Genomic DNA, 24867 nt, shown 5'->3' with positions numbered 1-24867 from the left:
CATATAAGATTAAAATATGAAGCAACTCACTCAAGATTTATATTCCCTCAAACCCTTCTCTTGAGATAAATTACAGTCCCAATACTATTTCTTTATTATGACTACCAATCAGGATACTATAACCAAATGTAGTTGAAGGGTTTATAATATGGAAGGAATGCACTGGAACAGAACTGGCCATGAGGATAAGTTAAACATTGAATCACCTATTTCATCTGATGATCAGATCTCTCATGCCTTCTCTAGATGGACTAAAGAGATCACAGATAAACTTTAAAATGGATCTTATTTTGAGATTTCAAACTCGGAAAAATGGACAGGACCTTAACTGAAACTTCCTGTGCCTATAGTCATTATAGGAATAGAATGCTTCTATAGGCTTCGAACTGCCCACTCCTGCAAACTGATATGATCAGGTATAAATTTGACAGAAGAAACAGTTCTATACATACAACAACATAGAGTAACAATATGACAAGTGCAAACTCGTGAAAATGGGCAACTAGCAATTTATCAGGGTGAGGACCTCCTTTTATAACGTATGGTAATTATCATGGGTTGTGGTTAACTGACTAACCAAGACCTAAGTATGTTGACACTACCCATAACAAATATCAAGACATGACTATTAGCTGAGTGTCTCCAGAATGAGAAAAGCTACTAGATGGCACTGACCAGGCTGGGTTTTGACTACATGCCCCAAGCACCACGGGCCATGGCCACTTTGTTGTTAGGCCGTGAAGTCAACTCATATAGTATCCTGGCAAAGGTGTCAGAATATCTACCATCCGAGAATAGAATCTCTGCAAAGGCATTCTCATAAGCTAGGAGATGGGCCCTGTTCTGTGGTTCTGAAACAAGGCTCTCCAGTATCATTGCTGCTTTGCGGCAGACTTCTGGGACAGGGTGTGGCGTCTTAATCACTTTCAATAGCCTATCAACAGCCCTGCATTAGAACAAAAGGAAATTTCAGCAAGATGGAGCCTTTCAGACAGATTTTGGATCTCTATGCTAGTTATGATTCAGGGTACTAGGAAGCACCATCTCTCACTCGCAAGCTTCAGCCTGCAGTCCATGTTGACTTCTGAAAGATTATAAAGAGCTCCAACAGCTGCAGCTTGTGCATCTACCGCTGGTAAGCTTACTAGATCAATTAAGCGCTTATATATCTGCAGAGCCAATTTGGGAATTACGAAATTTTTTTTGATAAATAAATTACTAATTATGAAACATATTAGAGCATTAAACTTCTTACAAGAGTATACAAAGGTCATAATGTGAAGAAGATAAAGGTGGAAAGAAAACACAAATAAGCCTCAGCTCTCTAATACATAACAAGGGATTATATAATCCAAACCTGAGGAGCAAAAGGAAGAAGGAATGGTTCATTATCAGGATTTATTATCAAGCGGCCAAGCAATTCAGCAGCAGCACAATGCCAGGCTTTGATGGAGGATTCCAGCATCCCCATGATGGCTTGAACTGCACTTTTCTCACTGGTTGGTCAAAGAAATAATGAAAACTTTCAACTTAGAAATGATGTAGCAAAAGTTTAAAAAACGGAAAGAAATAAAGTATTACGTTATTTTGATATAGGACGGCTTGGAGGAGCTGAAAATTCGGAGGTCCAGCAATGGCGCTAAATTCACAATTGTCTCAAGTGCATTTGTTACAAGTTCCTCATCCTCTGTCAACATGGGCAACTTATTATATGCATGTTGGAATGAATTGTGCAAGAAAGACATGGATTAATATCATAAGCACGAATTGACAAGCGAGAGAATGCAGATTGAGAGCACAACTTTGTGAAAAAATATGCCAGATATTAGCTTAAATATCCAGTCTACCCCTTCCGAGGCCCCAACTAGCCAAGACCAGCAATGGGCTATGGCCCCCTAGCCCTTTAGGAGTATTCCAGGGGAAACAAGTTTATTCATCAGGGAAAACTCTTCTTGAGTCGGTAAAGATACATTTGTTTCTTTTTTAGAGCAAGTTAACAAAAAAAAAAATGCTACTTTAGCACAAGCTCTTGTAAAATATGAATGACATACTGCATTATTAACGATAAACTACAAACATCAACATTTTAAAAGAAAATTTTACATGACGTTTTAAGTATGTCGTAATAACTAAGTCATTTTATGAAAATCTCTGATTAGATTAGAAGATAAAGATATTTGCAACAGAAGGCCTAAGGGCAAATGCCATGACTCACCTTTGTGTATAATATATAATATATGCACGCGTGAAAGGAAACAGACCAAGAATAAGGCTTGACTAGTGAATTGGGAAATTCTAAATTTCTAACAACTTAGCCTTGTCTTGTCAATTCCCCACATTCCATGACACAGTCCCTCTGATACTTTCTAGATTTAGTATTCCTGTGAAAATGAGCTTACATAGTTAAAAGATGAGGCATAATGTCAACTTAATCAAGAGAAAATATCTCACTCTGTCAGAATGACCAGAATCGCCATGAAGACCTGAGAAAACTTAGCTCCTTACACTGAACATTGCTCTTCACTTGTAAGTCTTTGTTTACCTCTCTTATAGCTTCCTCACCTTCCCCCTTCTTCTTCTTTCCTTGTTAAGGAAATACAGTGTTCCCCCATTCCTCCTAGAGTTGGTGCTTTCTACTGGGAAGACCTTGAATCTTTTCTCAGACTTTAAGGTTGATGATTTTTTCAGGTCTTGGGGGGCTATAGCTGACTTATCTTCTAGAAGAAAGATAGTAACAGTGGACTGGTCACCTCCATCTATTGGCTGGTTGAAACTGAATTTTGATGGGAGTTGTGTAGGCAAATCCAGGCCCCTTTGGAATCGGAGGGGTAATCAGGGATGAGGAAGGAAATATACATGCTTTCTTCTCAGATCCAATTGAGCAAGGTGATGTGACTACAGCAGAATCCTTGGCAGCTGTTTTTGGAGTTGAGAAAACCAAAGAGTTGGATTTTGAAAGGTTAATTATTGAAGGCAACTCCAAAATAGTTGTGGACTGGTTAAAGAAGGGGGAAGGAGTGTCTTGGCACCTAAGGAATGATCTCAGATGGTTCAAAATGGCTCTCTAGGGACATGTCTATTCAAGTTAATTGGGTTAGAAGATCTGCCAACAGTTTGGCAGATGGTCTAGCTAAGCAATGGGTTCAGAGACAGACTATATTTGGAGCTCAGTAACCTCGGTTGTAATAATACTTTGGGGGGTTTAGACATCTTGTGCCTACTTGTTTCTTTCACAACTTCTTGTTGTTATGCTTTCTTATAATTTTAATAAATTAATTTCTATAATGGAGGTGTTGTCCCTCTTTGTTCATCGAGTTAGCGAAGAAGGCTTATGGAAAGGGTTTGAATCAGTTCCAGGTGGGGAAAAAGTGCAGTTACTCCAGTTTGCAGATGACACGTGTTTTATTGATGCAGATCTAGGTCAACTGGAAATCATGCTTGGGGTGTTAAGTTGGTTTGAAGTGGTAACAGGTTTAAAGGCTAACTGGGCCAAGAGTAGAATAATCCCTGTGGGGAAGGTTGAGAATCTTGAAGTGCTAGCTTGTCAGATCGGGTACCTTCCAACAATGTATTTAGGGTTCCCCTTGAGGGTCAAATACTCTTCTTCTCTAATTTGGGATACGGTGGTCAAAAGATCGGAAAGGAAATTGGCATCCTGGAAAGCCAAACATCTCTCTTTTGGGGGGGGGGGGTAGAATCACTCTTCTAAAGAGTTCTCTATCTAACCTCCCCTCCTATTTCCTCTCTCTTCCCTATCCCTACCAAAGTGGCAATCAAAATAGAAAGGCTACAAAGAAATTTCCTTTGGAAGGGCTGGGAGGAAAACAAAATACACTTAGTCAGTTGGAAACAAATGTGTACTCCGAAAGAAAGAGGTGGCTTAGGGGTGAGAAATCTGAAGACTTTTAACTAAGCTCTTATGGGTAAATGGATCTGGAGATTTGCTACAGAAAGAACTAGCTGGTGGAGGTCTTTAATGGCAGACAAGTATAAAACAGATGGAGGAGGTTGGACAACAACCTTGATCCTTCCTTCCTTGGGTTGCTCTCTTTGGAAGAAAAATATGGAAATCTACCCTCTGGTTCAAAGTGGTTTGTCCCTTAAGTTGGGCTCAGGTCTTCGCTTTAAATTTTGGAAAGACAATTGGTGTAACAATAGGGCCCTTAAATAGTTGTTCCCTCACTTGTTTCAACTTGCAGAGAATCAGGAGGTTATGGTGACAGATTGTTGTGAGTTGATGGGGAATAGTATTGTATGGAGCCCTAAGTTCAGAAGACCTTTCCAAGATTGGGAAGTGGAACAAGTGGTGAACCTGTTGAACTTGCTCTCTAGTCAAGTTCTGAACCCATTGGAAGAAAATGCTTGGATTTGGAAGTGGAATGCTGATGGATTATTCACTATAAGCTCTTTAGCCAAAAGACTAGCTAGTGAAGGTCTGGATAACTTTCCTGCTAATAAAATCTGGACTCAGATTCCTCATCTCAAAGTGAATGCACTGCTGTGGGTGGTGGTATTGGACAAAAATCTAACTAAACAGAATTTGACAAAAAGAGGAATTCTGATCCAAAACATGATGTGCGAGCTGTGTGGGCAAGCAGAGGAGGACAACAATCATCTCTTCATCCATTGTCCTTTTGCGGCTGGAATTTGGAACCATTTTCTCTCATCGGATGGTATTTCTTGGGTCATGCCAAATCAGGTTTCAGATCCGCTAAGGAGTTGGGATTTGTTAGGCCTTTCTAAGCTGGCTAGAGAGAAACAGAAGAATCTTTCAGAATAAGAAAAAGGAGGCGGGCTGACTTGCAGTGGGAAAGCTTGTATCCTGGACTGCAGGTGTAAAAGGCATACAGCCTAGGGTTTTGGGGTCTCAGTCAAGTTCTGTTAGAATATTTGAATTGTAATGTAAACTGAGAGGCTGTTCTCAGTCTTTGCTCCCTTCTGGGAGGCCTTTGTATGGTTCTGCTTTCTATTAATAAATTTACCTTACCTTTTACAAAAAAAAAAAAAAAAAAGTTTTCTAGAGCCAAAAAAAATCCTTAATTCCCCAGTTTATTTTAGAAGAATTAAGAAGAGAATATGAGAAGAAAAAAGGAGAAAACAGTAAAGGAAAAAAATGAAGAGGCAAATGTAGGAGAGAAATAGCAAGCATGAGCCCTTCTGCCTCATGTATATATCAGCAACTTAACATTACATAAAAGGATCATTATGCCCCTACTCTTCTGTCTCATATATAACCTTTGTTAGCTGACTACATATAGTTGGGACAAAGGCTTAGATGATAATGATGATGATATATCCTTTGTGATCTGCCATATCAGCAACTTTACATTACATAAAAGGACCACTATGTTACTTATCAAAAAAAAAAGGACCACTATGCATAAAACATAAAAACAGAAACCAACCAGGGACTAACTGAACACAAACAAGCTTGCCGCTTGGCATGTATGTAAAGAATAGAATTCCTACATACTGAATAAATTATTCTGTGAAGAGCAAACTGCAGAACCCAGATTTCCTGCACTCTCTTTGGTGTGGGACATGGTACACTTCCAATAAAATTCAACCAAGTCACACCTCACATGCCTCCCCTTCTCACGTGTGGATCAAGTTTAACAGAAGGTTTGGAGCATTATGCCTCCAAATTCACTTTCAGCAGTCTAAAAAAAGAAAATGGTAATAAAAAAAAAAGGAAACTTGACTACCCAGACCACAGATGGGAGAGTCTAAACAAAAAAGGGAAACTCAACCCAAATCTTGCTTGCCAAACCCTGGATGAGGAGACGTCATTAACAAGCAATACGTAGGAAATTGTTTTACAAAGATCGCTTATATTTTCTTTTACCTTTCAGTCGAAGGCCACAAGTCGCGTGTTGGTTAACAGTACACAGTGATGAATCACAGGTAACTCTTCAGTTTTGGGGTCCCACCAAAATAGTGACATCTCACTCCTTTTTTTTTGGTGAATACATCTCACTCCTTTTTATACACTGATTTTTTAGACATATTTGCTTTAACCACATTAAACCACTATTACAAAGTTTGAATTGTTTTAACCACAATTTGATGTTGCAGAATAAAGCAGGGTCAGGAAGAAGAAGAAGAAACGCTGATGAAATCAAACAATTACTTGTAAATGGATTCTACCTTTGGCCGTAACTTTAAGAAGAAGAAGAAAGAGAAGTATGCAAATCTCTTGTTAATGGCATCCAAAGAAGAAGAAATGAAACAGTGAAGAAGAAACACTGTTTCTTGCAAAACAAATTCCACCCTTGTTCCTGGGTTGAGTTTCTTGCAAAACGATTTCCTACGTATTGCTTGTTAATGGCATTCTCCTCATATAGGGTTTGGCAAGCAAGACTTGGGTTGAGTTTCCTTTTTCTTTGTTTAGACTCTCGCATCTGTCAACTGGGTAGTCAAGTTCCTTTCTTTACCTATTTCTTTTTTTTTTTAGATTTCAAAAGTAGAATTTGGAGGCATAACGCCCCACCTTCTGTTAAACTTCATCCACACATGTGAGAAGGGGAGGCATGTGTGGTGTGACGTGGTTGAATTTCATTGGAAGTGTACTGCATCCCACACCAAAGAGAGTGCAGGAAATCCGGTTTCCAAACTACAGTAACAAGAGATTCTTCACAGGAGAGACATCACAGTGATGTTAACACTCTTGCATGGTGATATTGATAGAAGGAATTGTATAGTTTTCTTCAGAACATAATTTTGATACGAGACTATGGTGAACGCAATTAGGCTGGGATTGCACATTAGTAAAAAGCAAGATGTGAAGCATCATCTTTAAGGATTCTCGTCTCCAAGCCCATATTAGATTGTTTGTACCTTTGGGAATTCTCCTTTTTCTTTTAATTTCTCTATATATTCTCTTGGAGGGGGATGCAAGATCTACCTCAAATGGGACATTTTAAGAAGAAATTTCCTTTGGCATCTTAGATAAGAATGTTTTTTATAAGTAAAAAAAATCACTGAAATCAATATAGCTAATCAACGTCACAAGCACCCCAGGGAAAGGTGTGAGGTACAGCCTTGTATGAACAGATTCATATGTAACCCCTAAAAGAAATTACAGCAAACAATTACAACTGATCCCTATGTATCCCCTGCTTAACTAAAGAATCAGCCAATGCATTGGCCTCTCTCCCTGCCCATTGTATGAACAGATTCATATTTCTTGTTTTCTTTTTTTTTTTTTTTGATAAATGAGATTCATATTTCTTGTTAACCATTTGATCTTCTTCATTACATCCTTATAACACCATATAACTGAATCTGGTTCCTTCAGCCAGCCCACTACCACCTTTGAGTCCCCTTCAACCACCAAATTCTCCAGATTCAACTCTTTTGTAATCTGAACATCTTGTAAAACAGCATACAGTTCAGCCCTTATAGAGTTCCTAATTCCCACTGGTGCTGAGTAGTGTCACTACATTTCCTGTCTTCTCTATTGTAACCCCTCCAATTCCAAAAGGGCCTAGGTTACCTTGGCTACTTCCATCATAATTTAAGTTAGAAATACCTTTAAGAGGAGGTACCCATGTCAAGTATATTCTGTCCTTTCACACTATACCAATTTCTCCAAATATCATCAAAGGAAAATTGATGCAATAAATCCAAAGGTAATAGCCAATGGACAACCTTAATCATTAAACAAACCTTAATTTGTTGCATGCTTCTCTCCTTCCCATAATGTCCAAATAACCGCTACTCTAGTGCACCTTCACATTATTCTTCCCTTCTCTTCAACCAAATAAAGGTAGATGGATCAAACAACATCTTAATCTCCATTTAAAAGTTCCACCTACACATCAAACAAAGAGAAAAACCAATCCTAAATATCTGCAGCAAAGGAATTGAATATTAGTTAGTAATAAGATTCATCATTCGGTTTACAAAGAGTGCACCAGTTCAAGGAAATAGAAATAAAAGGTCTCTTCTTTTGTAAGTGATCCAAAGTGTTTACCTTCCCATAGAACACTTCCCCAACACAAAGAACTAATTTTAGGGGGAATAGGCCGGCACCAAACTTCCTTAAAAGGGACAGGATGAAGGTTAGAGGACTGACAAAGGGCGTTGAAAAAAATAGGCACAAGAAAAATAACCATTACAACTTGGAAACTAAACTCTTCTATCTAGTTTAGAAGGCTCCAAACAAACTCTATCGAAGATGTAAAAGCTTTGTCACAGAAGTGGACTCCTCGTCCCTCAACCCCCAACAAAACCCAAAATTCCAATTACGACCCAAAGACAATAAAGGAGGGACAAGAAATTTTGAGATCACCTCTTTTTTGTACAAAGAAATGGAATACAAGGGAACAAATCCTTCAAAGGGAAATCACCAATCCAAACATCTTCGCAAAACCATATTAAATTCCCTAACATACATCATACCTGGTATACCTAAGAAAAAAAGGAAGAATACCATGAATTGCTTTCCAAGGTGCTGCCAAAGTAGCTTCTTGTGATAACCAGCATCCCAACCATTCTCCAACCTTCTATGGATACCATCCACCACCTCATGCCATAAATTATCCCTTTCTAGTGGCCATCTCCATAACCATTTTCCTAAGAGAGCTATATTCTTCTTACTCACATCCCCAATACCCAACCCACCTTCTTCATTGCTCCTACACACAATCTCCCATTTAATTAAATGGTCTTTTCTGGCCTCTCCTGTCTCCCAAAGGAAATCTCTCATCACTTCTTCTAAATCCTTTGCTTCCCTTGGTGGAATCCTAACAGAGAGGTAGTAAATTGGTAGAGCAAGATCAAATACAACCATACACCTTATTGTACCATCTCTCCCAAAAACCACGAAATTGGATCACCTTTAACAGGAAAGTCCAATCCACCAAATCATACACCTTCTCCAAGTCCAATTTGCAAACAAAGCCTTCCTTTCTAGATTTCTTCATTTCCTCTACACATTTACTAGCTATTAAAATTTAATCAATTATCTGTCTCCCTTGAATGAAAGGCCCTTGTAACTGACTGATGATTAAGGGAAGTACTGCTTTAATCCTCAATGAAAGGACCTTAGCAATTATTTTGTAAATACCGGTCACCAAACTTATGGGTTAGAAGTCTTTAGGTTGATCAGCATCAGCTCTTTTTTGGAATTAAAGACAGAAAGGTTGTATTATCTCCAGGGCTAATGATATGTCTATTCGAGTATTCCTTAAAGACTTCGCATAACTCATCTTTCAACACTTTCCAACAATCCTGATAGAAAGCCATCTTGGATAATAAGAATGTTCTACATAAAAGAGAAAGGGATGCATGACCAGCATGACATCATATCTTTATATTTTGGTTCATATCTTTATATGATGAAAGCACTTCAACAGGGCTATACACTACCTATGTATTTCTTTAGCAGTATTAGGCAAGAACACTTATAAATGTAATATTGTCAAAGCAGAATCAAATCCAAAAATCCTAGGATCAAAATTGAATTTGGGTTAAAATCATAAATTGTGAGATTCAAGGAAAATTCATTAAAAAAATATAAAAATAATTAATTATACCAAAAATTTCATTGATAATCAAGTATACCACCTTTAAAATAATTGTCAACTTAAGTCATTGCTGTTCATATCATATATCAAAATATGAATCATAGATGCAAAAAGCATAACTATAACTCCAAAACAATCTAGTCACGAGCTCACCATATCACCCAATCCCTAGAATCAAAATTGAAGATGTCTTGTGAGAGGAAAAATTTTTAACTTTTCTATGGAAACCACTAGCAATAAATGATATAATTTGGAACTGAGAATTTGTTAGAGCAATCATTTCAATAAGTGTTTGCCTTGTGGTTTTGACTTTTGAATTATTTGTCTTGTATACTAACAGTAACCACAATTACAACCAGAGAGCATTCCCCCTTTGACATGTATATATATACAATGGAAACCATTTGCTCAAAAGAAATGTATCTAATAAATTGGATAACTAAGACGATGACAAAAAAAAATTGTATTCCTACAAACTCATGTCACTGACCTGTGATGTGATCTTCTATGCATTGAAATACTGTTTCCAAGCAATGCCGATGTTGGGCCATAATCACCTCATTATCAGGCATGAAAGAGAAATTCCGGATTATATTTGAAGCAGCAACAGCACACTGTTGCTTTTCTGCACGCCCCTCGTCATCCAGATTAAACAGGCCATCTTCATCAAACCATTCCGATGGACCATTCTTGGCCATGCTCTTCTGGTTTGATACCTCTGTATTGGATGAACTAGATCCAGTGCTGTCAAAAGAAATGCCAAAATATTTTCAGAGCTCCAAATCTGCACTTTATATTACTGGTAATTACGGCTTGACCATACAGTGAGACATTAAGTTGGGGTTACCCAGAATTGAGAGCACCATCATTTGAGCATAATGCCTCGTACTCGTTCCCAAATCCTGAAACTACAGAATTTGCACCCAACAATCTGAACCTAGGTGCCTTTGCAAGTTCTTTTGGAAGAGCTATATCCCGCCAGTCATCTATCTGTTCCATTAATAAAGTTCTTATTACAAAGAGATTTTTTTCAGGAGAAATGTAGTTCAAAAATAGCAAATAGCAAAAACTGAATTTGGGGAATGTGTGCTAGCTGCTTTTCTCTAAAATAAGCCTCACGATATAAAATTCAATGAAGACAAATACTAGTCTAATTAGAATATGTAAAACACAGTATGATAACAAATACACACACACGCAGAGAAACACAGTTAAACCAAAGCATATAAAATAAAGAAATTAGCAACACCTACAACTTGAAGAAGAGCATCCAGCAACCCAGGTATTTTAGCAAGAGGGGTTGCATCCCTGCGCATGTCATCCTTTTCTTTGAAAGATAGCAATGTAAGAGTGTTCAGCGCCCATGTCAACTCATTCTTCAATCCACTTTGAAGAGCCAAAACTATCCTTTTGTTATTCTGATCTGGGGATACATGATTGTGAAACTTATTAGTACTAATATAAGGTAGATTTTGCTATAAATGGAATTAGATATACGCTAAAGCTTCCCCGAAAACATGGAAGGCTTTATCAAATTGTCCAAGATTCAACAACGCTCACCCTTTTAATTGGAAAAATAGCTCTGATTAAATGCATAGCTTCAAATCAGTGTGTCTACAAAAGCATAAGAGCACAACTACATCATGTATACGTATTTGTGTATGTGTGTGTGTGTGTGTTTGAGATGGTTAGCAATTGTGGTGACTCTGTTGAGGCTGATCATGTTATTCTCTTACAGGATCGCATGTATTGTGGCAAAGTTTTCAGAAGAGTGTGATCTGTTAGAACTGAGTTTCAATAATCTTAAGGAAGAAGACAGAAGGATTGAAAAAAGAAGGGGAATCAAATGATGAGATGCTGGAGAGGAACAATCATGGTAATTCCAATAGGGAGAATGCTTCTGCTAAGTCTGTGAAAGATGGTGTTTCTTTGGGGTTGACGATAGCTTCATTGGTTGTATATTGAAAAAAAAATAAGAAAAGAAAAAAGAGGCTGGAGGGGGATTGAAATGAAGGGTGCTGAGAGAACAACGGAGTTTGAAACTTCAGCTTGTTCAAATATGGCTGCAGTGAGGCAAGGGCATGTGGGATCAGTGGAAGTGCTGGTGTTGAAGGGGGGTTGGATCAAGGGGGTGGAGACATCGAAAAGAATTTGAGCATTAAAGCCTATAGTCAAAACAAATATAGAACTAAGCATTTACAAGATATTGTTGATCCTGAAGATGATAATGTTGAGAAGGATATTTCAGATGATGAGGAAGTGATTATGGATAAGACTCATGTAAGGAACAGTTTATTTGGAAAGTGCGGCGAGAGGTTGAGGTGGAAGTAAGGCTCTGGGTTACATATTTTAGAGGGGAGGATTTTGCCAGGAAAATGTTCAAAATTTTGGAAGAAAGATATTCAATGCCTGTGACAAACAATGGAAATTCTAGTTTGGGTTCCGAAGAGATTGTTGTCAACTCAAAGTCATATTGTAACCAAAAGAAATAGGAGGTTAATGTGATCCCGACATTTGGGTTAAGAGATTTGACTTCAGAAATACAAGATGGGAGAATATCCAATTTACAAGAATTCTAGTTGAGGCTGAGGAGTTTAATGTGATCCCAACGTTGCTGGATTTGTTTTACAAGGATAAGATTTTCAAACTGAGAATGGTTGTTGGAAAGGATTCTTTGTTTCAGATTAAAGATCAAAAGCAAATAGGGAGGCATTAAAAGAAGATGAGGAGGCTTTGTTTTGATCGACTGTTGAAGACAAAAAGTTGCAAAGGAAGACGTAGGAGGAAGGTGAAGGGTCGGGGACAACGGAGGACCAATTATAAAATTGGAAAAAAAGTTTTAGGTGTTAGGCTGAATTGGTTTGGGCCCAGTACAATCGGCCCAACCACAGTTCGGTCCTGCTGCCAAATCATTGAATTAGTTTAAAACTCTGGAGTTCAAAAGGTTTCAAAGAGGTCAAGAGTTTTGCATGAGAAAAAGACAAATGTGTTCGGCAGAAGAAAATACAAGTGTTTCGTGAAATATTCCTATTCAAATGAAGTCCTGAAGTTGTGCAAGAATGCAAAGACAGGAATTGTCCAGTAGCAAAGGAGAAAGGAGGATATTTGCAAGAGAAGAGCTGAGGATCAAAAGTTGGTCAAAACCCTTTTCAAGTTGTTGTGGTCGATGGAGGAACTAGTCTTGAGTTCAAAGCAGCAAGGGATCTGATTAAGAACATCACTTCAAATCGTGGTGCTTTGAGGGATAATATTGTATCTCCAGAGATAGGTTTCTTCAATTCCTTGAATTTTTTTGAAGTGGAAGCTGGAAAGAAGTTTGAACAAAAGAATAGTTTTTCAAATGGGGGGAGAAAAGGATCTCGAGTTGGATAAAGTGATGGACTTAGAGAGTTAGAGGAGAACAGCTGAACAAGTCTCAGTTTTTTTTTTTTTTGAGGAAAATAGTAACTTTATATATTAATGAAGAGAAAAAAAGAGAGTACATGACATGATGTACAAAAGGCTAGTCACACAGGTTACAAGTCTCAGTTTTTTTAGGCAGTTCTAAAACACTCTTCGAGCATTGAAAGGACAGAGGAAAAAGTCAAATGAGGGGTTCCAAAATCTGTAGAAAGAGGTGGAGACTGGAGATAAAGAAAGGAGAGGAAATAAAGGGAAAATGCTGGTTGATTCCTGCTCCAAGGTTTATATTAGGAAAAGAGCTTATCGAAGAAGACCTTTGACAGAGGAAGAAAAAATTCAGGATGATGATGGCTCTTCTAACGAAGCTGGGAGTTTAATTCAGTCAAGAGTGGAGGAAGCTTATATTAATGAAACTCACCATTATGATAGGGCCATTGACTTAAACAAAGTGGCTAATCCAGCAATGGATGTAAGTAAAGCCTTGGGTCTATTAGTGTTAGGAGGTCAATCCTTTACAAGAAAGATGTTCAAGAGTTGGAGGAAAGCTATAAGAGGTGTAAGGAAGAATGTTAGAGATCTTCAAGAGTATCCACTATTGTCTGATGAGGGCCACAATAACTGGAGTACAGCTAGATCGGAAGAAGATGATATTGAAAAAGATGCAGTGATGGTTGATGTCCAGTTCTTTGAGAAAAAAACTAAAAGACGGAGTTTAATTCAGCTAGATCGGAGTTTAATTCAGTCTCGAACTAGAAAGGATCCATGAGAACCCTTCTTGTTCATTGAAGTTCAGGAAGCATGTTTTAGCAACTAGAAGACTAAAAGACAAAGAAAGCATTGAGATGTTTTGGTTTCAAAGGTTTTCACTAGACTAAAAGGGGGTCTCTTTGGGTTTAGACCAAACAGGACCGATACGGGACGATATCTTAAATGTATCAGCCAATACATTCAAATTGTAATAGTAGATTATATATCTCTCTCTCATTAATAACCCCTATAATTATTCTTTTTTAAGATAAATAAAAAATAAAATTATTAAAAAAAAAGGATTACATCAAAAGGAGATAAGGCGTCACCCACCACCAACAAGACATCAAAACCTCAACCAAAACCCCCAACATGGACCTAAAAAACCAGAACCGAAACAAAAACAACCCCCATCACCAAACCCATTTGCCGCCGAAGACCCAACAAAAAAGGCAAAATAACATAAAACCCAACCAATAAACAAACCACCAAAAAATCCCAGACATGAGCCAAAGATCGCAACCAAACCTGACCACGACCTATCAATAAAAAACACCCAACTCTAAACCAAAACCCCTTCAAAACATCACTTGTAGCCCCTCCTTAGTCATGACAATGCATTTTTTGCTTCCTAGTGTTCTTAATTTCTTTATAGGACCACCCCCCCATTAAATCCATCTTCAGTCTATTAAAGACTCTGGAAACTTGAACAGTTCAAAGTTGCTTCTTACTACTAAATCTTCTTAACGCAATTGGCATCTAATCACTTAATCCTAACCCCATAGAACAGTCATTAATCCTTTCTAATTTGAACACCGCATTTTTCTCAAAAGTTTGAACTGACTCCTGCTCACAAACATCTTCACTGACATAAACTTCAGCTTCAAGAGTCTTTGAACCTTCCTTATTTTTCAACAACTCAATTATGCATCCCCCCTAATCCAACTTTACATTAACTCCATCCCCACTCTACAAGTTCCCACAAATCTATCTCCCTAAACGTCTTCCTTACAATTTCCTCCCCTCCAGTAAGAGGTGGACCCATATCTTCATTGCTTCCCAAAATAACAGCCTGCTCCCCAGTTCTCTTTTCCTCATCTTTTTTGCCCCTTCTTCCACCTCTCTGAAAGCTTTCCTTGCAAATTCCTCTCACCCCAGGAAAAACAGACCCAAAATTTTGCTCAACCTCACCTCTATATCAATTGCGTTCTCAAAATTAGTTGTCCACTTCATAATATGTATCTCATCAATTTCCACCTCCTCCTGATCCTTTCCCACTCCCTCTTTATCCTTATCTTCCAATGGCCTTGTTCTATATTTTCAGAGCTCCAAATCTCCCTCTTTATCCTTATCTTCCAATGGAGAGAGTATGGAGTTCAAAAAAATGCCAAAAAAATCTTAAAAAATGCAAAATATCAAAAATAGTAAACACTATTAGTCTATTAATTAAAAACATTAACTTAAATTTTAAAATAAGTATTTTAAAAACCTGTTATATCAAATTAAAGGGAAATTTCCACTTTAGTACCCTGAACTTTGGGGGTAGTATCAAGTTAGTACCCAAACTTGCAAACGTGTCACTGCAGTACCTAAACTTTCAAAAAGTGTCAAGTTGGTCCATGTCATTAACTGACCGTCGATTATCTGTTGAAAATGTCAAAACTACCCTTCAAAAGAAGACACTGTTCATTGTCTTCTACCTTGAGACTTAACTGGGTACCTTCAAAGAAAAAGAGAGAAAAAACTTAAAATATGACTTCATTAGTCTAGAATCTCAAACACCACAACTGGTTCAGTCTCAAGGTAGAAGATAATGAACAGTGTCTTCTTTTGAAGGGTAGTTTTGACATTTTAACAGATGACAGTTGGTTAATGGCAGGGACCAACTTGACACTTTGAAAGTTTAGGTACTGCAGTGACACGTTTGAAAGTTTGCATACTAACTTGACACTACCCCCAAAGTTCTAGGTACTAAAGTGGAATTTTCCCCAAATTAAAATACATAAACATAACGTGTAAAACATATTTAAAATGAAAATTTAAAATTAAAATCCAAGCATAACATATAAAACATATTCAAGCATGTAAACTCTTAATCTCTTCATTTTTTTCCCAATTGCATTACTTCAAATAGCTACTGTGATTTTAAACATTAATCTATTTTTTATAGGGATTAAGAATTTAATACCTTGATATGGACTTGTTTGTTTGGGCTTGCCTCAAGGGGCTTGGTCAGGCCCCCCAGACCCCCCCCAGCCCAGAAAAAAAAATGGAAAAGTGCTTTCAAAAGGCATTTGCCTAGGCTGATGCACAAGGCACACCAGACGTACACCTTTTGAAAGTATTGCTCCTGGGACCTAGACAAGGCACATACCCTAAAATGCACCTCGTCTATGCACCAAGGCACACTAAAGTACACCTTTAAAACCATTGGGTAGATGCACGCCCTTTTAAAGCGAGGCAAATCTTTAAAAAATTACAAAAAAATGCATAAAGATGCAAAAAATTAAATAAAACATATGTATTAAAAATAATATTAATCAAAAACACATGTTTTACATTAAATGTTTCAAAAAGCCTATTAGCCCAAATTAAAATGAATAAGCATAGCACATAAAGCATGTGCAAAGTGAAAATGTAAAAATAAAATTGAACATAACATATAAAACATATTCAAACACTACACAACTAAGCCTGTGAAACTTTCAAGCTTTGTATTTACTTCCTAATTGCATTACTCTAATTCTACGAGCTGCTTTTTACCAACCAAGCCCCTTGAAACTAGCCCAAATAAGTCCATACTAGGGTCCTTAACTCGTAATTCCTACTTAAGAAAATTGGTTTTATAATTTAAATTTAGTTCCTTATCTTTTAAAAATGCCTTGTATTAGGGTTTAGGAAGAATGCAATGAACAATATATTAGCAAAAAAAGGGCAGGTTCTCAGAGCACCAATGAACAGGCAAAACCCTAGCATGGGCTTATTTGAGCTTTGCCTCAAGGGGCTTGGTCAGGGGTCCAGGGGCAGAGCCCCCAGCCCAACTACCATGCTCAATGAAAGTACAAAAAGCACAAAAGAAAGGTGCACACCTGGGTTGAGGTGTAAAGCGCACGCCATGCACCAAACACTTGCTTAGGCACGCCTTTTCAATCATGAGAGAAGTGAGAAGTTGACAAGTTAAATTATGTATGTACATGTGTAAGTGTGTGTGTGTGTGTGTGTCTTGAAAATATCTTTGTTATATAGGTACTACTAACTGAATAAAGTTTCATTGCCTTATCCTAACTATACTACATAAGCTACATGAATTCTGTTTCACCATTCCATTCTATCAGGAGTCATATCTGCAGTTAAATTGTGAGCCTTGAAATCATTTATTACCAGTTCAAATCATGAACTTGTGACCTGCCCCAAGCTCTTCTAAACCCCTTTAACTTGCATCAGATCCCTTCTTACTGGTGCAGTAGGTCCTATTCATGCACGTGCCAAGACCATTTTTGTTTACTGCATTTTTTCCTCTACTGGGGCTACTCACACATTCCCACAAATACATTCATTTTAATATCCCTTTTGGCTTTACCACTCATCCTCCCAATATCCACTTCTCTACGAGATGCAAATATGAAAGCAAGGAAAGAATATATGGAGAATTAAACCAGTTTTCGAATTCCTATATCAATTTCATAATTTTTATTGGGAGCTTAAGATTGGAGATTGGACTACTAAAGTCTAATATCAGAATTGTTGGGTGATCAGGATATTGATATTTTATGAGTTTTTTAATTTATTTAGTTTGTCAGTGTCTTTGAAGTAGGGTTAGGTTTTAGTCTTCATGCACGCCAAAAATTTAGGTTGGGGGCAATGCCCTAAACCCCCACATGGACTTGTTTGGGCTTCTCCATTCAAAGGTCTTACTTACCACCTCCTTTAATAGGGAAGTTAAGTATCCCTTTTATGGTAGTTCTTAGGCAACAATCTTAAGAATCTTGGGACAGCTGGTATTGGAAGGATTTTCTATGGTACGAAAAGTGGCATTGCATGGGTCTTTAGAAGTACAACAACTAGGAAAGCCAATTGTACAAAGCTTAAGCAGTGGCTTCCCTCACTGGGGTAAGTATTGCCAGAAAGACTTGTCTCAACCCATTTATCACTGAGGACAATTCTGCAAATGCAACCAACTGGAGAGAAAATATGGGAAACAGACATGTAGAATGCCAAAACCCCCAAACTGATTTTTTGGTTAGGAGTGGGGAACACTGATCTCTGTCAGGGTTCTGTTTTTGGTGGACTATCTCTGAGATCAGGATATTGGTCAAGCTCTTGATCCCAGCATTGCGACTGTAGACTGCACTTGTTCCCATCTCTTTATGATAAAATTTTTTCATTATCGATTAGGAAAGGCTTTTTCTCTTACATTCAGACTACTAAACAGGTGGGATATGAAAAGGACCTGCGAGCGTCATATTATTAACAGAATGCTCCATCATTCTGCACTTTATGCATGTGGTTTCTAAAATTTGACAGAATTTGTTATCTCCTACAATAGATACTCGTTGTTCGGAAACTGGAACTTCTATAAAATTTAAATGTCCTTGAAGGATTTTAAGTTGTTTTTCTAGTTTCTGGTTCTTTGGAATTTGGAATTCTTATAGAACTCCATACTCTCTCCATCATCAAAATTTCAAGTACGACTTGTTCATTAAATTTCGAAAGATGATCAGAACTCGAAATTGTCAAATTCCTCTGTACGTAATTTTCGATTTCTTTAGTGAAGACTAAACGCAGAAAAGGGTTCTTACATGCAGAAAAAGGGAAGAATAGAACGACAGAAATGAAGAAAGAGAGATAGGGTTTCAAGAATCTGACCGGCGAAAGAGCTATGGACTTGGAGAGATGGACCCAGGAGGGTGGACGGTGCCGCCGAATCGGCTGCTGCCGCAGCAGCGGCGGCGTTGCTGCTTCCGCTACCAAAAGGACGACCACGTTTCGCCGGCTGAGGAGCGGCGCCACCTGCCGCTCCGCCTACCTTTCCCTGCTCCCTCTTCTGCATTATCGTCCCCCTTCGAAGCACCCCAACTCCCTCGCCTTCTCGACAAATTCAGCGCCCGCTCCGTAAGACGCGAGCTACAGTTTTAAGAAGACCCGGGTCGGAAGAAATAAAGCCTCCAAGTTCCAACGGTGTTTAAGCTATTGCCATTTAACACCCTGACAACGGTTCGGTATTTGAATCCAGTGTGGAACTGTGGATGAGACTCTCTTTTCCATGGGAATAGCATATACACTGACTCTAACACCACACCCTCCTTGTATTGGCCTGTGAGTTATGGGTCATCATGGACGGGGCCTGAACACAAAACTTAGGCCCAAGCATTTCTGAATCGGGCTTGTCCGGGCCGGGTTGAAATAATCACCCTTAGAGGTATATCAGAATCCAAGATATCTGAATTAAATTCAATATTTCACCAATATGTGAAGCATGGATTTAAGCTCAATAAATCTACATTTATATCTATGTGGGAGTTAAAGGGACTCCCACCACAGACCTCGCATCACCTGTCTCCCCTCTAATTGTTTGTATATTGGGTTTCTTACTATTTAAAAGACCAAATTATTCCTCAATTTTGATATACACATTTCTATTTTTATTAGAAATAAATGATTTTTATCTATCATTAGGGTGCATCTCTTATGCTATATTCACTTTTTGGTAAGTTATTTATCCGAGTAAATGCATTTATCTGAGTGACATTTGTTCAGATAAGTGCATTTACCCATGTTCTTTTATTTTCCAAGTAAACAAAATGGTAACCATTTTAGTTATACCAATTCTATTATCAAAAGGAGCATTTTTGTCCTATCTAAGTGTTGGCAACTTTCCCATGATGGAAAAGTTAATTTACCCACCTAAGAGATGGGTATCACTTACCCAAAAAAATAAAATCTTCCTAATCCCTACATAAATCTAAAAAAAGAACATGGTTTCTTAGTTAATGTGATTACCAACTTTCTCCTCTCTCAAAATCCCAAAGAAGGCACCCTTAAAGTCATAAGTTTTAGGAAATTGACTTGGGTTGTGTTTGGCATGTCTTTGGTCAGCAAGAATTTGTCTTGTCCATTTGGTATCACATAGACCGAAAGACTCAAAGACCAAAAAAGCCAAAACTCAAGAAGCTTCTAATGAAGCTTTTGGTCTTTCTACTTCCTACTATTTTTGGGGCAAATTTCTTAAACTACCATCATGGTTAAGCTAATTGACTAACTCTACCCTTACTATTTATATAGTCTTAAAGTACCCCCAAATTTCCTAACAACTAGTTAATTACTCCACTATCGTTAGGGTTTCGTCACAATCCACTTACATGTTGATGTAACCGTGTCCGATCACATATTATTTTATTTTTTGGCTAAGTACCTCGTCATCCCGTCTACTCCCAGGTGGCCGATGATTTTGGGGCTGAAACGGAGCTCCCTAGTGTAGTGCAATCCAATTGCTCCCTGCGGAAGGTGATCTAGCTACCAACGACAAGAACTAAACCGGCTACTTCCTGTTGGAGATGATTTGCTCATCTTCGTAAACGGCGGGAACTGAGGGACCGGCATGAACTAAATCAAAGGATCCAGGGATGTTTACCTGGCGAGGTCACTTCGACGGCTAAGTCAGCACTTAATAGTGAGCTGAATATGATATTTTGAGAATGGGAGTGCTGAGAGCAGAGATTACGCATCATTTTCCCTCTCTTTTTTGCATACCTTTGCCCCTAGGGGTGAGGTCTTTATATACTGGAGTCCTTGTGGGTTTGGTGGAGCAGTTCTTGAATTCCCGCTGTGATGGGACCTGTTTTCATGTTAGGCGGGGATAATGCCACCAACTGGTGAGGTTGCCCATTCCTGCCTGAATCGGGGAGTGGGTGAGCTAATATAGCCGTTACAAGTCACAATCCCGTAAAATGCAGGGTACGGTGGTGAGCTCCTTAGAATTATCACGTGGTGGTCGAGCTGCTTGGGTGGCGAGCTGCCTGTGAGGAGCCGAGCTGCTTGGTGGCGAACTGTCTGTAAGGTGCCAGGCTGCATGGTGGCAAGCTGCCTGTAAGTGCTGCATGGTGGCGAACTGCCTGCGAGTGCTGCATGGTGGCGAGCTGCCTGTAGCGAGCTGCTTGGGAAGAGCCGCCTGGTGTAGTTAGCACTTAATTGTCATGAGGTATCAGGTGTCACAATGTCATTGGAGGGCCAAATCCGCCCTCGTCACATGCCACACCACATGACAGTGACAATTATATTTTGAAAAAACAACAGTAATACTCTTTTCTGTTACCGGTATTGATTAATCGTTGAATCATTTTCTAGTGCCAGGGTGTTCTCTGCATCTAAACCTTTTCTAGGTACCGGTTCAAATGCAAATTCACTGAACCATTAATTCAATATGGTTCATGGTTCGCCATGGCGGACGAGCCATCACTACCAATCAATCACTACCACCTTGAAGCAAAAACTATACGAAAGTGTACTTGGAGATCCAATCATGGCATGAGAAGAGAAAATGATACTTTAATTTATAACTAAAAAAACCGCCATGACAACCGATGCGGTACTAATAGCATTGCCGCTGCTGATGGATGGAAATATTCACATAATGGATCAATTGTTTGGATTTGGGTCGTCAAAAACCTTTACTTTTTCCACTGGGAGATTGCTGATACATTGGCGAGAGGAGGAGATTGAACAGAGACGGGGAGGAGGAGGAGGGAGACGGAAAAAGAGAGAAAGAAATCCTGGTTCGTCTAATACCTCTTGAGTGACACGCTTCCTTCGACGTCTTGTCAGATGTTGACCCCGTCTTGTCAGATCCAATATGAATCCATTACAAGTGAAATATAACCCAAATTGAATTGATGCAAACAGTTCGGATTAGATCCAATCTGTCATGACAAATAATTCAAAACACTCTAATCCCATGAATTTTGATTGTATAATATTGATCATACAATTTTAGTGCACTTTATAAATTTTCGACTAAAAGATAGGATAAAAAAGAGTCCAACTATGGTGCATTTTGAAATTTTAAAATAATGTTACATCAAAATTCCAACCAATCGCATTAAGGCATTATATGGTCTATTTATTTTTCATTGGTTCACGTTTCATAAGGTGTATTTATCATTAAAATACTTTAACAATGCTAAAAAGATAATTAGGATATAAAAGCTTTGTTTTTGGACCTTTACAAAAGAGATGAATCTCTAATTATCTCTTGAAGATGTATTTTATACAACTTGAAAATTTGTATGAGTTGAAGTTGAGGATTGGATGATGTATTCCCATATTTTTAAAAATGATGAAGATTGTTCATAATCAACTGGGCTTAGAAAACTTGACCAAAAGAAGGATCCTACAAAATTTCAAGAGTGTTATAGGATTCCTTGAAAGGATGGTTGTACACGTCCTTTTTGTCCAAGAACTTTCTTACTCCACAATTTTTGACTCCCCTATTTATGGATTTTCTTGGTTTAATATTCTCCTCTCTTTGATTAGAGATTTGATTGATTCTTATTACTCTTTCTAGAGAGTAAAAGGCTGTAATTAGTGTTGTTCATAGAGAGAATGATTTTTCATTCATTATTCTCTCTTCGATCATTGACTAATTTCCATCTACGAAAAGTTATGCCTAGGTTGACTAAAGATTTTATTAGCTCTAATTAGTTCTTTTAGACAAGAAGTTTGGTAAACCACCTTTTATGGAGACAATGATTTTCCATTAATTATTTTCTCTTCAATTAGTGATTATTTCCACCCAAGGGATGTGAGGTATACCTTAATTGACTAGAGATTTGACTACCTGTAATTATCTTCTATAAAGAAGAAAGTTGGCAAATTGCCCATTTTGGAGAGAGTAACATTCCATCAATTGTTCTCTCTTACATCCTTGATTAGATTTCCATCTATAGGGGGCTTTGGTTGGATTTATTTTCATAAATCAATAAGACTTTAAACTTAAATTTAAATTTGAATTTGACTCTAGGCCCCATTTGCTTTTCGGTAAGTTACTTACCCGGGTAAATACATACACTTACCTAGGTAAGTGTTTCCTAGGAAAAACTGACTTGGGTAAGTGCATTTACCTATGTTTTTTTATTTCCAATGTAAATAAGGCAATGACCATTTTAATTACAAAAATCCATTATTAAAGGGGCACTTTTGTCCCATTCAAGTGTTGGCAACTTTTCCCTCAAGTGGGAATTATTTACCCACCTAGGAGATGGATAGGTAAGTGATACCTAGAAAAATAAACTTTCCTTGGTCCCCACATAAATCTGATAAAATAACATATGATTCTTGGTCAATGGGAATCAAAATCCCATTGACCAACTTTTCCCCCTTTCAAAATCAGAAAAAAAACACCCCCTTAAGGTAAGTTCCACATGGACCCACCTCTTATGCTAATAGATTGGTAAAAATAAGGCCACATAGAAAGGACCTATAGTAAGGTCCATATACAAACTTAAATTTTAAATAAATTGTATTAATATTGTATACATACATCTATACAATTATGCATTTACATATATAATACATAATTATATCTTATGTTATAATTAATAAATTCATTTTCTTATATCTATATAATTTTATTATATATGCATAGATAAGAAGTTATGACTTTTTTATCTCAACAATATAATGATCTATATCTAAAATCTGCTACAATATGCAATAATCTTAAACGTGGGATGTTAATATTAGGGGTGGATTCTAGCCAAGCCGAGCCGAATAGTACGAGGCTTGAGCTCGACTCGAGACTGTTTTACAAGGCTTGAGCTCGGCTCGAGACTGTTTTACAAGGCTTGAGCTCAGCTCAGCTCAAGCTCGATTTTGAGAAAAGAATATTTTATAAAAATAAAAAATAATTTTTTATTTTATATTTAAAAAAATAATAATTATAATAATTAATAACTATAATACTTCTATTATATATTTTATTTCTATAATTTTATTATATATATTATTATATTATATTATATTATATTATATATATATATATATATATATATATATATATATATATATATATATATATATATATATTCGAGCCGGCTCGCGAGCCTCACGAGCCGAGCTCTAGTAGGCTCAAGCTCGGCTCGTTTCATAATCGAGCCAATGAATTGGGCTGAGCTCAAGCTCGAGCTTAGTTGAAACCAAGCCGAACCGAGCTTTTCACGAGCAAAGCTATAGCAGCTCATGAAAAGCTCGGCTCGTTGCCACCCCTAGTTAGTATGCAAGAGGAATACCTTTCATCCTTGAACATACATACATATTAAAAAACTCACAATTTGGTTTGTCCATTACTCAATAGTAATAGACATAGGAGCTCCGAAAAACTCCCCTAGGGTAGGTGTTTAAACTCTAGATTTATACAAAATGTGTGAATTGAAATTCCATGAACATTTTGATTCATTTGAACCGGGAATAATAAGACATGTTAAATTATAATTCTAACTTACAACTCAGCTCACTGAATGCCATGGTTTTCAAACCGTCGTTGACCCAGATAGTTAGACCATTTCGGCCCAGAAACTATCCAGGCAACTGGTTTCATTTCACCCCTAACCTTGCCTTCTACAAAAAACAATTGATTTAATCAGTGACCCACTGACTTGGATAATTGACCCGTTTGACCCAAACAATGGTTTTAATCATTCTTTTGTTTTAATTATTATTTTTTTATTTTTTAAATTGCAATAGGCTGTCTATTTGAACTGGATGATTGAATCATTGGCTCGAAAATCGATGGCCAAAACAGTTCGAGTTCCGAATTGATTCTTAAAACATTGTTGAATGCTGAAGTCTCTTTTAGCCAACATATATTTCTTTCAATACTTTTTGAATTGGGAACAATTATTCTTTTTTTCAGATGGGTTTGCTAGCGGATAAAGGGGTCAGTGCGTGGCCTCTTCCCCCTCAATGTTGAAGCTTCATCTATTTTGGGAGCTGTTATGGTTCACGTTAATTGATTTGAATTGGTGGTATTAATGCAATTGTTGAATGTGATAACCTTCAGCTTATATCCTAGCTTATATTCTAAGGAGATTTTTTTTTCGCCATGGTTTTCGAATCATCGTTGTCTAGATGGTCAAACCGTTCAACCCAAAAACTATTTAGGCAACCAGTTCCATTTTACCCCATTGCTTTGCCA

The 24867-nt window shown here is 37.7% G+C and overlaps 1 protein-coding gene across 1 annotated transcript; it reads right to left on the bottom strand.

The window, feature by feature from the left end:
* Positions 1-423: 423 nt before the first annotated feature.
* Positions 424-18975, bottom strand: LOC148864831 (armadillo repeat-containing protein LFR-like). Its single transcript, XM_088975982.1, has 8 exons — positions 18546-18975; positions 10784-10953; positions 10378-10520; positions 10021-10274; positions 1582-1687; positions 1358-1496; positions 1042-1169; positions 424-946 (listed from the first exon to the last, which is right to left on the bottom strand). Exons 1-8 carry the CDS (start codon positions 18727-18729, stop codon positions 691-693), a joined length of 1380 nt encoding a protein of 459 aa, XP_088832108.1. The 5' UTR covers positions 18730-18975; the 3' UTR covers positions 424-690.
* Between the last annotated feature and the right edge of the window lie 5892 nt (positions 18976-24867).

This window comes from Nelumbo lutea, chromosome 3 (genome assembly GCF_056320005.1).
Source record: "Nelumbo lutea isolate HS-2025 chromosome 3, American lotus-T2T, whole genome shotgun sequence".
Taxonomy (NCBI): Eukaryota; Viridiplantae; Streptophyta; class Magnoliopsida; order Proteales; family Nelumbonaceae; genus Nelumbo; species Nelumbo lutea.
This window is presented reverse-complemented; position numbering and strand designations above follow the sequence as displayed.

What these genes read in the sequence shown, in the direction of transcription:
- LOC148864831 (XM_088975982.1), bottom strand. Translation starts at nt 18,729, where the DNA reads ATGCAGAAGAGGGAGCAGGGAAAGGTAGGCGGAGCGGCAGGTGGCGCC. An exon ending in AGTCCATAGCTCTTTCGCCG is followed by an intron (nt 10,954 to 18,545) that starts GTCAGATTCTTG and finishes ATGTATCCCCAG; the next exon opens with ATCAGAATAACAAAAGGATA. An exon ending in AAGCTTGCGAGTGAGAGATG is followed by an intron (nt 947 to 1,041) that starts GTGCTTCCTAGT and finishes GTTCTAATGCAG; the next exon opens with GGCTGTTGATAGGCTATTGA.